The sequence below is a fragment of the Podarcis erhardii genome (assembly GCF_964252035.2).
Source record: "Podarcis erhardii genome assembly, chromosome: 2".
Classification (NCBI taxonomy): domain Eukaryota; kingdom Metazoa; phylum Chordata; class Lepidosauria; order Squamata; family Lacertidae; genus Podarcis; species Podarcis erhardii.
This window is the reverse complement of record NC_138498.1, coordinates 51,418,162-51,436,691: the sequence shown is the minus strand read 5'-3', so window position 1 is coordinate 51,436,691 and position 18,530 is coordinate 51,418,162. Positions and strand designations below refer to the sequence as shown.

General features: G+C 38.6%; 1 protein-coding gene across 10 annotated transcripts in view; it reads right to left on the bottom strand.

The window, feature by feature from the left end:
* Nucleotides 1-1,265: 1,265 nt before the first annotated feature.
* CSNK1A1 (casein kinase 1 alpha 1) overlaps nt 1,266-18,530 on the bottom strand; it is a gene marked incomplete at its 3' end in the record, with an annotated part of 41,870 nt that continues 24,605 nt past the window's right edge. For 2 of the 10 annotated variants that reach the window (XM_081852138.1, XM_081852144.1), the window contains 2 exons: nt 17,455-17,603; nt 16,001-16,134 (listed from right to left, as the gene is read on the bottom strand). In XM_081852138.1, coding sequence (XP_081708264.1) covers nt 16,076-16,134; nt 17,455-17,603 — 208 coding nt within the window. Of the gene's footprint in view, nt 6,276-10,715; nt 10,765-14,188; nt 14,529-16,000; nt 16,135-17,449; nt 17,604-18,530 lie in introns of those variants that run through there. The other 8 variants (XR_014153991.1, XR_014153992.1, XM_081852142.1 and 5 more) reach the window with 8 other exon arrangements.

The window sequence follows — 18,530 nt, the reverse complement described above, 5'->3', positions numbered from 1 at the left end:
TTTCCCACACTGAAAGCACAATGAGATTGTTGCTCCTTCAGTGGGAGCTTCATCTTACCTGTCTTCAGACACCCACTTCCAGGGGCTTGTGGGAAAATGCAGGGCTACCTCTACTCCAAAGATGCCACACAAGTGAGCTACACAGTTAAGCTGAAGACCAATAGGCTGAATCTGAAGGGGACCACCTTCATTGCACATAGGACTGCCAACCTATGGATGGCCACTCTGATCACAGGACATCAAGGTTGAGCTGGCTTATGATCTCTCAGGCTCCTCCATGAAGTTAACACCCAAAGATGGCTATTTCCAACATATTTTGAATGCCCTTCCTTGGGGGTGAAAAATAAGAATATCCCCATATTTTCTGATAAAAGGCCAAAACTAGCTTTGAAGTTCATTAGAAATGGTTCAACATATATTTCTCAGCTCATGTTCTGCAAATTAAGACAGCAGATACTTCTCTTAATAGAGCTTACCTCCACAGCAGTGCAAATTTCACTCACCAGAAGCAAGAGCTGCTTCTAAGCAGTTAAGATCCAAGATAACTGAACAATAGTGGAATCCAGACTCAGCACAATAGGATAGGGTTTGAAGCTCCCCATTTAAAATACCACTACGGACCACAAACAGAAACAAAACTCCTAGGATGTCAAGGTGTTATTGTTTTTTTATTTAAAGAACAGCATATTTTTAAAGGATGATTTAATTCAGAAAAGAGAGCTTGTTTATTGTATATCGGGAAAAATAAAAATATTTCTATATTTCCAAAAGGTTTGATTAACCAAGTCTAGAATTCTAACACTCTGCTCTTGGCCTTTTACTGGCAGAACAGTGCATCTCAGGGCAATCAAGAATTCAAATTGAACTTCAACTACTTTAACATGTTGTGCCCCATTCTGAGGCACTTGTAAATTCTTGCAAAGACTCTCCTCTATTTAGTATTTTTTTAATATATAAAAAAAATCCTAAAGGGCTGATGAATCTGCTCAAACACAGACCTAGGTTGCAAGAGTAGACCCATTGAACAAATAAAAAAAATAACTCCTGCACAGCAGAATAAAATGAAGAGAATTAATGGCAAATTAAGAAGAGGATGCACACACAAAAAATGGGAGACTTGGCCTTGAGTGCTTATGGAGGCATCTGCACAACCAGAGCAACGAACTTTCGCTTTCAGGATGATTTCCTCAAAGACAGGCATGTGAAAACTTCTTGCTGCAAGAGCTCCATGTCACTTCAGAACATATGCAACATACACATTTAGGAAAGTTTTAAACAGTGTTTACTTGAAAACAGGATGACATGGAGAGTATAGAACCTCTGAACAATATTACTTCAGTACAAAGCTAGTTTAATACCCAGCAGTGGAACCAATCCTAGAATAAAGTTAGCTGACGGGTTTTCAGCAATCTCTATTCACTTAGTAGCCCAGAAACATTTGAAAGAAAAGTTGAACTCAACTCAAATTCCTGAAGACTCTTAACAGAATCTTATTATCAATGCTAAGAAAAGCCCAGTTCCAACACGAGCACCAAACTGCAATTCTGACCACTGTGGACAGAAAGGCTGTAAAGAAAAGGTGATTGTTAACTATATGGTCTTGATGTGAATTGTTAAGGAATTATTTTCTTAGTATGTATCAAGAGCAGCTTCTGGCATACTTTTAATATTTTATTGTAAGGCAAGTGCTTGAGGAACCTCTAGCCTTGCTGCTCCATCCGTGTTAAAAGGTAGCTTGACAAGACCTTTATATGTTTGCTGCAGTTGTTTAAAAATAAATAAGTAAATGGAGGAGAGGGAGCCTGAAAAGACCTGCCATGTTGCTAAATAATTTCTTGTTACCGGTAGATTCCTGTAACAATGTGGCAACACAACCCGTTAAAAATTCATAGCCTAGATTTTGAAAGTTTAATTAAACATTCTGCACTTCTTGGCCTTTATTACAGATAGCAATTAAGGCACCAGCATTAGGCTTAGTGAACAGTTTTATCTGCACATTTCATGGTTCAGAATTCTTGGTTCAAAGCAGGGTTGCAACATTTAGCCAACTGACCTCAAAGATGCCCACAATTAATTGCCCATTTTATGTAAACTTTTTCTCAGTGTTGACAATAGGCGCCATCTTAAGAGATACATCCATCCTTTTGACACAAAGATTATGGTTACGAGGGGTGCCTGTTTGAACAAGAGTAATTTTAGAAGAGGCATCTTTTTAAAATTTGTTCCTTTAGAAAAAGGACTGCTCTGGTAGGAAGCTAGTCTGGCAGAGGCTTGCCGGGATTTTAGGGTCAGTTTCAGTTGTTGTGGCCCGAGGGCAAGGTGCTGATAGGTGTCCAAGCCTACCACCTCTACCCTTGTCCACCATAGCAAATAAAAGCTAGTTGGGAGGGCCTTATTGAGTGAGGTCCAGGAAGTAGTTAATGCTTCACTTAGGAAGGCCATACTCAGTCCTCAAAAAGGCAGTGGTGAGGCCTCTTCTCAAGAGACCCTCATTGGAGCTGGAGGTATTGGGTAACTGCAAATAAAAATTTATTATCAAATAAAAATTTATTAATATTTTAAGATGTATTTTAATTAATTGGTGTCTGTTTTTGTGCTTATTGTGTTGTTTTTATGTTAGCTGCTCTGAGCCTGGCCTTGGCCGGGAAACAAATATTATAATTATAATTATTAAAGGTAAAGGTAAAGGTAAAGGTACCCCTGCCCGTACGGGCCAGTCTTGCCAGACACTAGGGTTATGCGCTCATCTCACTCTATAGGCCGGGAGCCAGCGCTGTCCGCAGACACTTCCGGGTCACGTGGCCAGCATGACAAGCTGCATCTGGTGAGCCAGCGCAGCACACGGAACGCCATTTACCTTCCCGCTGGTAAGCGGTCCCTATTTATCTACTTGTACCCGGGGGTGCTTTCGAACTGCTAGGTTGGCAGGCGCTGGGACCGAACGACGGGAGCGCACCCCGGCCACGGGGAATCGAACCGCCGACCATGCAATCGGCAAGTCCTAGGCGCTGAGGTTTTACCCACAGTGCCACCCGCATCCCTATTATAATTATTACCTAGCCACAAATGTCTTTTCGGGGCAAGTGATTGAGAGGGTGGTGACTTGCCAGCTTCTGCCCCATTTCAGTCTGGCTTTAAAAATTATTTCAGCTCTGAAATGGCCTTGGTCATCTCACATGACCTTTATCAGAAAAGGGGCAATCCTGCTGGTTCTCTTCCTCTCCATGGCCATTTGATACCATTAACCATAGTATGCTCCTGAATCAGCTCTGTGGGTTGCGAGTCAGAGGCACCATATTATAGTGCATCTGCTCTTAACTGCAGAACTAATATTCGAGAGTAGCACTGGGAGACTCTTGCTCTGTCCCCTGGCAGTTATGCTGTGGAATCTGGCAGGGCACAAGTCTGTCCCCATGCTCTTTACTATCTCTTGGAAGCTGTTATCTGGAAATTTGGAAGTAAAATGGCATTAGCATGCCAATGACACACCACCTTATCTCTCCACTTCATCTGAATCAGAAGAGGCTGATTCAGGTGCTGGACAGATGCCTGGAGGCAATGGGCTGGATGAAGGCCAATAAACTGAAGCTAAACCCTGGCAAGACTAACTGTTTGGGAAGATTGCCGGTTCTGGATGGAGAAGGGTCTTGGGGTCAATGTTACCTTGAGGCCCAGGTGGCGCAAGTGCCAAGGAATACCTATGCCTAGCTACAGTTCTTTTTAGCTACAGTAGTACTACATGCATCCTCTCAAATAGACTACTGTGGTGTTCTCTGTGTGGTGCTGCCCTTGAAAATAGTCCAGAAACTGCAGCGAAGCAGGATCCTGCAGCAGTGATTCCTTAAGGATCAGCATGGTCTGCCTGTTTGCTATCAGCCCAATTTAAGGTGCTGGCTTTGGTTTAGGGCACAAGTACTATTAAAGTACAGGATGGCAGGAAGGATCTGCAGGAGAGGCCCTGCAGGGTCTTCTCTGTTGTGGCACTCCAGGTGTGAACTGCCTCACCAGAGATATGGCACTGTCCCCTATTTTAGGCATTATGTACGACATTTATTTGCCCTGACTTGTGGATTTGGATTACTGCTTGATTGTCAGAATTTCTATTTCTTGATATTTTGTTTTGATATCTGTTCTATGGTTCCTGTACTAGTTTGTGAATTTAATATATTGCTATGCACCTCTTTGCAAATCTTCAGATTGAAGGCTGAATGTAAACTTAAAAAATGTTGATGTTAATGCTACTTATATACAAATTTGTTCTAATTTATTCAGTGAAAGTTATGCAAACAGACTAAGATTTCTTCAATCAGGTAATAGCTGTAGCTAAACAAGTCAACTGTTTTTGAAGTTGAACTTTTATCTGCTATTCTACTGGTTTCCTATCATTCCCTAGAGAGATTGAAAAATGCATCACAAAGCTAGACATGCCATACATTACCCATGGTCTCTGCAGTATAACCCATTTCAATCATTTCTTAATTCTTAAGCAATTAAGGAGCTTTTGTTCAGTCTGCATTTTTTTAAAAGGGAAGGTAAAATGCCCAACTCACTTAACTGAGCTAACCTGCATGTACCATACCTGTACATAACATTCCACAAATTGTTCTTAAAAGTAGACTATGCATTTTGAAAATGTTCTTGTTCACATGACCATAAAATACCTGAAAATTCAATTTGTGGAAAAACAACTGTTCAAGAGCTTCAGTGTCGCGCATAATATGCACTGCAACCCAAACATGTAACAGGTCCGAAAGTCATAAAAACCATGTACACAATAGGCATCTGGCAGAATTTTCAGACAACTTTTAAAATTTATTCTGACATGCTATAAAGGAATAAGTTACACTGTTAGACGAATCACCAGCAGTAAGAGTATCTTTTAGCTGGATTAGAGTGAGGATAGCCTAAGGCAGTAACCCATGTGAACACTGCACCGACCGAGATGCTGCCTGAGAACAAGAGTAAATCTGGTCATATCCACTTCACAAGAACTTGAAAAGAAAATTCCTTCTTTTAAAATCCTCCACACACTTCCATTTTAAATCTTCAAAGCTACTTTTGCAAATTAGTCCAGCCAATGCAAGACAACGGCAAGGCTTGTGAGCTGCTGTGATGGGTCTGAAAAGATGCCTTTATTTTTATCCAGTCTCTTGTTACAGTGGGCTGGGTATCGATGCAACAGATTATAAAAATGCAAGAGCGCCCCTCCCCATCAAGAAAAAAAATACAAAATTTATTGAAAAACAAAAGTGAGGAAGAGTTACAACACTAGATCTAAAATGATTAAGAAATAGGACTTTTGCTTTAACAAATGGCCTTGTAGTTGCCCATTTTAAAAAAGGGTGGTGTCTAATTTAGATTGCAAATTATCAAGGCAAATTAAAAAAAAACCTCATTTCCTTACAGAAACAGTTTAGTTTTTAATGAACTTGTAAACAAAAAAGCTCCCGTTTCCAAAATAAAAACAAAATTCGTTCATATAGATGTTTACAGTGATTACATTTATCTAAACAACTTACATACAAGTTTCAGTTGTAAGATGTTAACTAAATTTGTGACAAATATGCTGTTTCTCTTTTTATACCAAGAACATTATAGTTAATGCAGAGTCCTAAAGATAATCTAGTAGTCGCTAAGTTTCTCTTAAGTCTTCACTTTAGATGCTGTTACTTCTAGCACAGGTAAGCAGGCAGAGTCTTTCATATGCTTAAAAACTGGAATCTTTGGTTACTACCATTGTCAGCTGGCTTATGTCACTCAAGACACCAGCAATTTTAAGAATGTTTTAAGTGTACAGCTTTCAAAACCAGGGAGGAATACCCAGAAAGAGTGCACAATTGTGAGCATTTACAATTTACCACAACTGTTCCTGAAGACTTGTTCATGCCATTCTTCCAAAACAATGAGATCTCATAAGCAGTGTAGTTCAAAGTAAAAAGGTTACAAAAATTGGCATATGCACAATTCTTTCCACCACTTGTGTGTCAACCATTCAGTTAAACTTTTCCACTTGAAAAATGCAATAGAAAACTGGACACCATGTTTCACTATCTCAGAAATATTCACAATTACAGCTGCTACAACTCAAAGCTGCAGCATCAACGGCGCTGCCCAGAGCCAGTTTATACTGAAATTAAGTTCTTTACATCAAGTAGATGGTTGCCCACAACCACCGGCAAGTGTGTTTATGAACTAAAATTCCTAGGATTTGGGGAGTGATAGATCCTGCTCCATTCTGCTCTGCTTCATCTGTTCTCTTCTTCATGCTCAAAAACCTGGAAGGCAAACAGAACACTTTGATATTTGGAAATAAAAAACAGCCACTTGAGTGGGAGGCTTTAAACAAACATTATGGCCTTCGAAGGAAAATGCTACTCAATTCAAAATTACAGACTTAAATCCGTGCTTGATTGAGTTTGCTTGATAGCAGCCTTGCCCCATGTAAAAAGAGTCCTACTTGTACACCAAGAGAAAGGCATGCAATAATTCACATTTTCCTTAAGGCAATGCTACTATTGGCCGCCAGTCTTAGCAACACATCGCTATTCATAATCCAACCACCATTAGTGAAGTATGATATTTCTTGATACATTCATGCTAGGGCTGCTTACAATTAAGTTTTAGCTCATTAACCACTTTTCTTTTAGCCAATTATATTTAAATAGAGTTGCATGTTTAGGATACCGGAAACTGGTCTGTTAGAAAGGCCACAAGAAGTGGCCTTCTCTCATATTCTACATTAACAAAAAGTGGCCCTTGAAATAACTAGCATATTCTTAACTCAAGTCCAACTGATTCAAGTTGCTGCCTATCCACTGAACGAAGCTTGCAGCCCTGATTCATGAATGTGCAAGGGAACAGACTGTAGAATTAAGAGCAGCCGGTACACGGCTTATGATGCAATCCTATGCATGTCAACTCAAAAGCATGTCCCACTGAGTTCAATAGGGCTTCCTCCCAGGGAAGTGGGTACAAAAGCTGGAAACTTACAAGTACTTGCTCTCTACATAAGAAAAACATTGTCACTTGAGATAATTGTTTTATCTGTGTTTGAAACTGCGGCTATATAGATCTTGCTGTGCACAACTACAAATAATCCAAAATGTGGGTCTAAGAAAGAGACTCAAAGGATGGTTGCCACCTGCAACCAGGATTGAGAGACTTGCTTAAACAGCCAACATCTGCAATAAAACAACCAGTACAGATTACTGTAAAATCAAGCCATGGTGTGCGCCTGCAGCAAAACAAAAGTGAACAATGCTTTTGCTTTTCTACCATTCATATACACATTTATCCAGCAATTTCCAGCAGCATCCATTCTTTCAGAAGGAATGTACAGTCTGGTCCTTGCCAATGAGCTGAGTCAGAGAGATCTCTTTTCTGAATGAAAGGGAAGGTATGTCGCATCAATGTACTCGACAAACGTTTCAAATAAAGAAATTTTAGTCTGACCACAAGCAACCCATTTAAGAGTTTTATTTAATAGTGATTTCTCATCTAATGTAGCTTTGTGGCTTCTCAAATTGTAAGAAACACTACTGGGATTACCAGCACAGAATGGCAGTTGCAGACTGCTGATGAACATTTAGCAGCATTAGGTTAGGCTTAATAGTCCTTACAATTACGTTGCAATACTGCTAAATGATGCAAAGTTTTGTTTGACTGCAGCTGTTCAAGTTAGGATGTTATGAAACTTAATTCTGCGTATAAACCCAGTAATGTTTACTAAATCACATTTATTCTAAATCCAAACTGTTGACATCTATTTAAATGCCCTGCATAGTTTCCATAAGGAATCTGCCCAATCCAAATATATGAAAGAAGCCATCAAGAGTAGACAAACTCTAATATCAGACTAGGGAAGGATTTTTATGAAAACACTGATGCTAAGCTTATTCTTGATGATGAGTTACTTTTTTATCAGTTCCACTAAAAATATGAACAACTCACATATATTATACGCATTATTATACACATACATGCTCAAGGTTTCCTAAAGTAACCAACACAGAGATACATACAACAATGCATATAGCTGTATAAGAATACATGTTAATAAAATTATGCTGCAGAAATATGGTACCACATAGGACTTGTGTGCATTGCAATTACAATATACGTCTTTGTGTGTATAATTCTGCGTATAATTAGGCTTTAAAAATAACTGTTAATGGATATGTGGCTCAGACATAGGCAGGCGTTCAATACCTGAGACTACCTGATGCAGGCAAAGCTCAATTAGGTTGGAACAAACAATTTCCACGTATAAATCCATTTAAAACCAATTTTTCCTCCATCTCTATTTCTATCTCCATTGACATTGAAGCAGCAATCATTTTATAAAAATAAGCTATATACACTGTTTCCCTTCATTCACAAGCTCCCTTCATAACCACTGTTTGTACTGCTGGTATGCCAGAGAATGAATACCTACATTTTAGCAGTTGATGGGACTCAAACACAAAACACAAAACACTGACAACACAGCTTCTATGAGGGAAGTGAAAAACCACCTTTCCTTTTCCAGAGAAAGGGATGGGGTGGTAGTGCAAAAGCAGGGTGAATTATGAGACCAATCAGCAGTAGTATGGGTTTTAAAAGAACGATAAATTATAGAAACAGATTCCTCTAGAAAACAAGAGGAAGTTGGGGGGGGGGCAGAGGCACAGCAAACTCTGTTACTGAAAAACAAAGGTTTTGGGAAGGACTTTATCTCACATTCATTTCAAACAAATATATATATCCATGGACAAATATTCAGTACCACACAAATAGGCCTTGAAAGTTTTTTGGTGAGCCTTTTCTTATTTGGAATGAGGTGGATTTGTGTTCTACTCAGAGGCAACTTCTTTCAAGCTATTCCTGAATTACATTTTAGCAGTCAGTAACCTCTACATTTTCTCTCCCCCATTCCTTACTGGGACTGAGTGGGAAACGTACTTCCTATGGCTATTTTTTTCTCCCTGGGTTTGGAGAACTGGTCGTCCCCATGCTAGCTGCTTTCCTGGGGGAGAGAATTTTTCCGCTTCTGAATGCAATGTTGTGTCCTGTTGCTATAGAGCTTCAGTATCAGCAAAACAGAACTGCCTGCTTTGGTGACCCACCATAGCATCCTGCTTCATAGGCTGAGAAGCAGTTGTCAAAGAAACTCCCAATAGTCTGTATAACCAGGCAAGGACAGGATCAGGACAAGTGCAGAAAAGGACCGTCCAGTAAAATACAACTGACTGGAAATTGCTGGTAAGGTTTTTTCTCACAGCTGGAAATTTGTTCTCCCAACTTCCATTACAGATCTTGAGTAATATATGAAGATTGTAAACCACTCAGAAATAGATTTTCAAACCTACAACTACACAGGTGGATTCAGTGGCAATTTTCAAAGTTAAGGACACTGCGCCAACATCCATGAACCAGTATGATGTTTAATCTCCAATAACTCTTCATTTTAGTTTGCAGCCACAAAGGTTATGTGAGGGAAGAACTTCTTAAAAGAATTTTTAGCTCAGTATTTCCTAGATAGTCTGGAATTCAGCATGATAATTTTAAAGTGTGCAACTATAACCTTCTCTTTTATTCAGGTAGTATTCTAGCAGAACTTATAAACAGTCACATTTTACCAGTAGATTCACAATTTAAAAATTACTAAAATCCATTTTAAGTTAAGATGTCTTAATGTAAGCCATAGTTAACTACCCCATTCCCAACTTCTTCAGTGTTGGCAGTTTTTCTATTCATTCCTTAAACTTATAGCTTCTTTAATCATAAGCATGTCTTGGGCTCCTCCACACAGCTTCTGAGAAACTTTTCTATGTTCAGGAGATGATCTACTATGCTAATATTTCTTTGGGGAGCTGAAACCCAATAGAAAAATCGTTAACAGCCATGTGTGGGTGGAAAAATCTCCTGATTGTTTGTGGAGATCTTTGGAACTAGCTTTAAATATGCTCTATTCCCTTCTGGGATTGTGCAACAAGTAAGATAGACTAATGACACACTAGAATTCCTTTCACCTCTGCAGAAAGTAAATATTCTTATAATCTAGGTCAGAAGATTTGGGGCAATCGTTTCATGGCTTTCAAGACTACCACCTACAAAACTTTTAGTCTGAGTAGAGATTGGAAGTTTTCAGGTTTTCTATCATTTGCCCTCTCTACTTTTCTGCACATTTGCATGTTGCACACCTGAAGTCACTATTAATCAGAAAGTTGGCAGCAACCCACAAGCCCACTGTCTGTTGGTCTAAATTAGTCACTTAATTCTGACTGTCCTCAATATTAAACTCCTAAACTTCAAAGGACTAAAAAACAAACACCCTTTGCATAACAAATATAGCTGGTGTGCATTTTAAAATATGCAGCCAGTTCATAGGCCTTAGCATTAGAGGTCAGGTATGATACAAGGGATATGAGATACCTAGGTATTAATAGCAGTACTGATAGAAGTCTTCCCTCAGAAATAAGTTAGATGGTTTCAATTTACAATTTTAATACTCTGGGTTTAACTCCGCTCTTCAGAATTAAGTTTGACAGAATCTGCTGGAGGAACCATCACCAAGACAGTTAAACAGCTATGACATTTATTTTTTGAGAATGTGCTTTCCGTTGCTCAGAAATTAACACAACTAAAGTAACTCAAGACTTGACAAACCGCATTAAAAACAAAAGTCTACTTAAGTGTACGAAAACATTTCAAAATTGTTTTATTAATGAAATTACCTTAAATGTGTTGATTATACGTAAGACAAAACTTGAACTCTGCGCTAATCTGAAACCAAAAATAATAATTAAGGCAAAAGCTATTCTGAACAAAAGCATCTATATGTACTAACATTAGGAGAAAAGCATTTACTCTACAGTAAAAGCTTTGAAGTAATATTTCTACGCTCCTGTGGATAGTAGAGGGTACAGGATAAGAGTCAACATCAGTTGTACGACTCATTGTTCTGCAATAACCCATGCTTGACTTGACATTATGCAGTTAGAGACTATAGACCACTAGCTCCAGGCACACTGGCATTTAATATATACAGTAGTTTGTCATCTTCACTCAGTGAGGAAAAACTGCAGAGGCACAAGCCCAGTGGTATCAAAGAAAAAAGAAAAAAGCTTTATTTAGTTCAGGTGACAGTCTTCCAGTTTTCAATTACAAGTTTAAATTGATAGTATAATGCTGACCAAAACTTAGCAATTGGCCCACTGGGTTTCTATTTTGAAATTAAGGAGGCGACCTCTTGACTGTACTATAATTAAGGTTACTGAAAGGGAAGAAGAAGAAAAAACCTCCACTGAAATGTAAATATACAGAAGGAGTGACCTAAATTCATCATTACCACTCACTGGGCCTGGCCTTGAATACTATGGAATTAGCAGTATATGTATACTGCAGACACAGACATTTAATAAGTTAAATATGGTAGAAAACACCATACGTTAGATCTTTTAAACATCAGAGTCTGGTAGTGGTTTAGTACATAGAAGCCTTCATTTAAAGATTTTACCTTTTCCAGAAAGTCGTCCCCCACCCCCAAGTTTCAGATTTTCAATGATATTGCAACACAAGAACTGGTGTTCCAACTGCTCCTTGCCCAAGTGCATTGCCACTGCCTTTCCCATTACTACCAATGTGAAAAACAAAGGGAAGCCTACTAAGTAATCACCAAAGCAGCAGGTAGCACAATATTTATGTCCAAATTAAGGCTGACTCCCAGTGGTATGCACATCACTGGCTTACTGCTAACTGTGTGAACACCTCCATTGAAGAGCACAGTCTGAGTTGAAATTAGAAAACATGCAATTTCTATAACTGTACATGTGCATGTCATCATGAGATGTTGCAGTTAAAGTGATGTCACCCTTCAATACCCCTCCCCTTACTGTTCACATTCAGAATCCCCCCTTTCTCACCCACAAAAAGAAAACTGTCTAGAAAGGTAATATTGAGAGAAGAGCTTGTTATTGTGTTATTAGACGCTACAATTCTATTAGCTTTCTTACTCTGATAGCTCTTAACACATTACTTCAGCACAGCCTTTACTTTGCTCCTGCTGCACTTAGCTTTTCCTCAAGAAGCAGTGCACATCTCAGTTTCCCTTCTCAACTGAGCAATACTTTCAAGCAAGTTTCCTTAGTTCTACCTAGAAAAAGCATCCCTGCACCTCAACTGGTTGCTTAAATACACTTAGTGGTGGATATTCACAGAATATACTGACTCACTTTCTAGTCTGAACTGAACTTGTGAGACATACTCCAGTTATAGTGTATAACCTTTATTAAACCCTACAAATTTCTTCGAGGTAAACCTGCTACTTTCAAATCACATCGGAGTGGCTATTGTATAGGACCTAAAAGGGGTTAAACACAAACACTGTCTCTAAGATTTTGTATCTAGGATACTGATGTCCCCATAGACAAAAAAGTTTTTTGTTTAGCAAACCAGGCTTCCTATGTTTCCATGACCATCTTTGTCTGGCTACATTCGTATTGTTCTACAGAGGGTACTGAGCCAAACTAAACACTAGCAAAATCAGAAGTGAAACTAAATACTCCTCCAAAGGTGCATACATTTTGTTACATTAAGGGGATTCAGCTCCAGTCTGTAGTGTTATTTTGGAGATGGAAGTTTACCAGTCGAAACAATTACTAGTCAAGAAACAAAGCAAAACAAGATGAAAAAATACTGTCAAGGCCAACTCTTCATGGCCACAGTAGTGTCAAGGTGTTTTAGGAGTTGGGTTTGATAGAAATTTCATCTGACAATTGTGACAATTCCACTATCTAAATATATTAACGGAATCCTTTCATTCTAAAATTACAGTAAACCACAAGTCTGTGGCTGTGATGAACTAAGCAATATTGAACTAAACAGAACCTTCAAAACTATATAGGTAGATATGAAACTTTCCATATTATACTTTTTAACAAGTGGCTTTTGGTACAGTGCTTATTTAATAGATTAACTCTTTGCTTACAATGTTTAAAGATAACATAAAAAACGAAGACTATTATTTTATTAAAATACAAACTCAAATAGTGTATAATTTCCTATTTTCAATGTCCTTCAAATAAAAACCATCAACTTATTTATAGACTGGAAGAAAGAAAAAATTGCTTTTTCATTTCCTAGTTCATTTTTCATCTTTGACTGCCGAATTTCAAATGAAGCCAATAGCACTCTCTCTACCTGCTGAGGCGGCTTTGCTGTGAAAAGCTGGTTTAGTTCTTGGGGAGGGGGGACTTGTGTCTCCAGATGCTTAACAAAAGCTTTCACCAGTTCACTGGAGTGGCCTTCTTTAAAAAAGTTAAGGAACAGGTATGTACCTTGAATAGCCAACCTCTAGCACTGAGGTTACAGGCGAGTTTACTGAAGAAAGCTTATGTCACAATGTCTTACTCATCAGTCAGGCATCTAACCTGCATTCAGGGTTAAAATATAGGCAAGGAAGATTAAGTTAATTTAATGCTTGATTTATATTGCAACTGAATCCTGTTGGCACATTTTTCTTCAAGATCGTGGTCTTCTTTCCAAATTTTTGACAGCATCAGTAATCTTTGTGTAACACAAGTGATGAATTAGATTTCAAGATTCCAAGCAGTCTACCTTTTTTTCCTTCAGGAAATGATGAAAAGTTGCTAATTCCATCTGTGTGGTAATTGTTTTCTTCAAAACGTTCATTAGAATAGGCCAGTTCATAAACAAACTGTGCAACAGGTCAGAGCAGCTGACGTCAGCTGTATCTTGGGGAAGAATTAGTTTAAATCCACCTGCTCTCTTCATTAAGTCAAAGCAAGTTGGCTGTAGAAGTATTTTGAAATTTCAGTGTTTTCTTCATCTCAGACACTCTTCTCTTTCATCAACAGCCTGAACCTATGCATATTTGCTCAGTAGCCCTACTGTATTCAATGTGGCTTATTTTTAGTAGGCTAAAGGATCCATTAAATAAAACCTGTGGCATTTCATGTTTCTTCCATCATGCAGATCTTATGCACTGTACATTTGCAGAATTGCTTCTGGCTGCTGCAAACTCTTAAGTTTTCACCCCTGCCTCTCCCAAGTTGAGTTCCTTATTCTGAAAAATAAATCCAACATCTGCTTTCAGCTAAAGAGCTTTTTGCTGAATCATTATGTTGCTCCACCCAGTAAGACAAGCTAGCAAGTTTCCAATCTTGTTTTTGTTTTTTTGTTGTTGTTGTTTTGCATACTACTCACACTCATATTCAGTAACTTTTCAGCAATGGCTATTTTGACTTATGAAATAAAAGCCTGGTCATAATTACTGACCTGTGCCAATAAAGATTTTATTCTGATCACCCACAAAAGGGTTAGTTGCACTAACAAACAGAGCATTTTTCATCAACTACTATTATGAAATCATCCATGGTTCCAATTGGATGAAGATATCTTGTTTGAAGCATGCAGTTTATTGTCCAATATGTATTTAAGTTGCAGCACTGCTGGTTTTGGTGGCACCAGCAGATGACTATGAAGCTGTAGATGTTGCAAACGGATAGTTATAACCTCTTATATGGACCCTGAAACAAAAACAATGAAAAGTCAACTTCTGTAATTGAGTACACTTGCTTTAATTGTAAAATTTGCCAGACCCATTCTTTAAAACACACACACACACACACACACACACACACACACACACACACACGTGTCCATAGAGCTGGGATATGCTTAATGCACATAGGAATTGTGTTTATGGGAAACTATTACATTCTGTGGAGCTGTTTTGCTCTAAAACAAGGAATGTTTGCTATGAATACGGGATGTGACCATCCTTTAGGACAACAATGTTTGCATTCATAAATTCTTATTCAGAGACTTGGTCTGCTGTGGATGTCACTTCAAAATATTTACAAGGAAAAAGCCAAATATAAGCTCATATTTAACAATGTGTCAGCCCTCTCAAAAGCAAATTAAATAGTGATTTTTTTTCACTATGGTGTAACAAGTGTTTCGCAATCTTCAACCAGAGTATTTGCTTATGCCGAACAATCAATAATATGAGAAGTCCTACAGCAGCAGCAAGAGTGCAATTAACATATTCCCATAAATTCAGTAATTAATTGTACATTGAAACTCCAAAACAATCCACCCCAATATGCTCTGCGTATATTAGCACAGCAATATGTGGGTACAATAAATAAGAAAAGTGCAAAAATGTTTACTAACCAGTTGATCCAGAGTGTTCACATAGGTCCACATCATTTGAAGTCATTTCTTCTTGAGAAGCATTTCTTACATTTCATTCTGAAAACCAGGCCTTGCTTCTTTGTCCCACTGTTTCCATTTAATACACCTCCCCCCTGATTATTTTGTTTAACACTGGAAGAATTTATTTTCCAGTAAGAGCCTTCTATTTGCCAGAAAGTCGTGTAACAGCTAATTGTGACCAACCCTAGATGCTAAGAAGAGCAAACAAAGCTGTCCTTTCCCTACCTGCCTTGAGTTTCTTCTCTGTGTTGCATCCACTCCTCTGCCCCACCTCAGAATAACAAAATAGCCAGCAATCTCAAGTTTTGTTCAACTCACACTCCTCTCTCTGGCCCTACAGAATTATTTGTACTTGGTGGAGAAATGCGAAATTAGTGCTTTCTGCTGTCTTGTCTCCCTCTCCTCGTGTAAAGGCACTGATCAAGATTATCTACTTTAAGCAGACTTTTCAGAAGCATTTGCTTATTACTGGACAGACTATTTTTTCCATTTCATGAAAAGTAGTAATTCAAGTTCAGCTGGTAAGAGTAATAATGTTTACCATTTGTGAATTGAACAAATTGCGGTATTCAAGGACTTGAGACTACAAAATAGGACTTACAAGGCAACTCAAGTGAACTCAGTGAATGAATATGGTAAAACATAGGTTGTTTGTCTGCTAAAGCCAAGAACTGGATGCTCAAATCTATGAAGACTTGTAGTCCCTTTGGCCCAGACCTCTTTGTTCCATTCTATTATCTTTTGACCATGTCTGCCCCACGGATACCAGGATGCAAACCAATTTCAGCAGGTAACTTCACTTTATTCCATGTTAAGTACAGATAGTACAATCATCACAGTCTTGTCTCAGATTGCTTCACTGAAGGCTTCTCTTCTCTTCAGACACCCCAGTTTCTGGCATTTTTGGAGACTCTGCTTCTCAAGAAGAGTGAAGTCTTCACTAACTCATAGACCTTCATTGTCCCCCTTCCCCCTTTAACACCTTATTCAGAAGACAATAGTGAATGGCTATGCTTCAAATGTGTTAAGCGCACAATAAAATTTGAGAGATTTTCTACTATTTCCTTCAGCGCACTGTGAGCTCCACCTCATTCTTTCTTGTCTCGAATAGGTGTATTCCACCCCCCCCCACCCACACTAGGATTGTTTTTCAGACTCTTTATTCAAGGGCTGGCATGATGGTCCCCTATGACAGGTACAACCCTATCCATTCCCACCACAGGTTAGCAGCAGGCTCAGCTCCTAGCTATCTTACTGTCCACCTTCCTGCTGTAAAATGGGTTCCGTTTAAACCTGAATTACTGCAGATGTGGCATCCACCATTTGCAATTCTGTAGATGTCACCTCATGAAGCTGCCTCATGAAGTGCATCACCCTGAGAGATCTTGGAACCCTCATTCTAGGAAGGAGCAGCGTGAGCTCCTTTGTGAGTAACAAGCCAACCTGATAGAGGACATGGCTCACCTATAGCCACAAAAGCCCAGGATATACAGTACTGGGCTGTATTTATTAAGCTTTGGACAGAAGTTCTCCCATGGTTTGGTCTTCATAGAAAACCAGTTTAAGAGGTGTCAGTGTTGAAAACATATTAAATTCAGTTTTCATTTGAATCCACATTTTAATAAAAGCAAAAACTTAACGTAATGGACAGTTAAAATTCAATTTAAATTAAAGAGTCCCCTTATTAGTTCACCCCACAGGATAATCCATGCCTGGATTTGTAATTGAAGATGGAAAATTAACACTATCTATGCCAAGGAATAAAAATCCATCACACAAGTGCTTTAGGCAGAACTCCAAGTGAGATCATGCCTACTTTTCCATCTTCATTTTGGATGCAAGAATAAAGGTACCCGTACCAAAGCTTCTAAATGCTGACCCAATAGAAAAAGTAAACAGAAGGCTTTCATCTTAAAAAGTGTTAGGTCTAGGATTTTGGATCATACTGTTTGTCATGTTCCCAACACCAAGCCAGTTTTGAAGAGGGGTTAATGCGGGAGCAGAAGATGCAGTGGTTAAAATGACCCAACATCCCCAAAGAAATGATATGAAAAACAAGGACACTTGGTTTAAAGTTAGTAGTCAAATTTTCCAAGGACGTCCGTTTTCTTTAATACTAAATAGCCAAATGTATGTTTTTAATGGCCTCCTTGATCTAACACTTAACTTCACCGACATCCAAATTAGTGTTTATTATTTTTGGACTGTAACGTCACTTGGTTCTTGGCTACTAACCTTTCATGTTACTCTTGGATTTGTCAGTTTGCTTGCCTGTGGGGGTTTGGGCTTGCTGCCCCTGCCCACTGGAAGAGGCTGCCTGCTGTGCTGCTTTCTGCTTTAACATTGTCCAGTCAAATGTGTAGTCATATTGGTGATTCAGAGTCCTAGTGAGCAGAAAAAGAAAAAGCAGAATATTCACTGCAATGCAATACCTACATTGCCGTTATATAGCAGACAAATTTTACTGAAGCCTAAAATTAATAATGCTTTGTAAAACACTTGAAGATTGAGTAGTGTGGTGGATTAATAATTAAAAATCTGTTCGCAGCAAGTCTGAAAGCCACTTAGCAGTCATTTACAAAGTATTGGCCAAGATCCAAAGAGCCCCATACATGAAGTGTAAAGCACTTCACATGTAGTGTGAAGTGGCTACCTATCCATGCTCTGAGGTAACCACCTGAAGCTTTTTGGAGTACTCAAAAAAATTGCATGACTGTGCAGACCATCACATGTGACACTTGGGATCTTGGTCATTTTCTATTATAATAGTCTGCATTAAAGCTGTAATCCATTTTGAGCAATTCAACATTTATAAACATTAAGGACTGCTTACATTGTAATTAATGTACAACTTACACATACAAACCAGCTTGAACCTTGGGTAGTAACATGAAATTTCAGATACAAAACCATTTTAGTATACAAGGACCATTCCCCTTCCCAGTATGTCCATATTCTTTCTAAAACACAAGGCCTACGTTCATCCAACCAGCTTGTAAATTTGGGGTAAATTTTGCTTACAACCCCATTGCCCTGGGAAATGTGACATCATGAACTGTGTTTTATTGCAGCCATATATCTTTAAATGTTGCTTGGCTTTCCACTCTTGACAAATCAAGTTAACTGAAGTGGTCAATGAAATAAAGGTAGTTTCTTCTGCTGAAATACTAGATTTGATATTTTATAGATAATTCATGCAAAACAAAAACTGACTCTGATCTGGGTGAGCGTTTGAAGATAACGCATGTTATATTTGCTTTCAATGCTGCTGGTGACAGGCTAATCCTCAACCAGATGAAGAGATTAAGGCT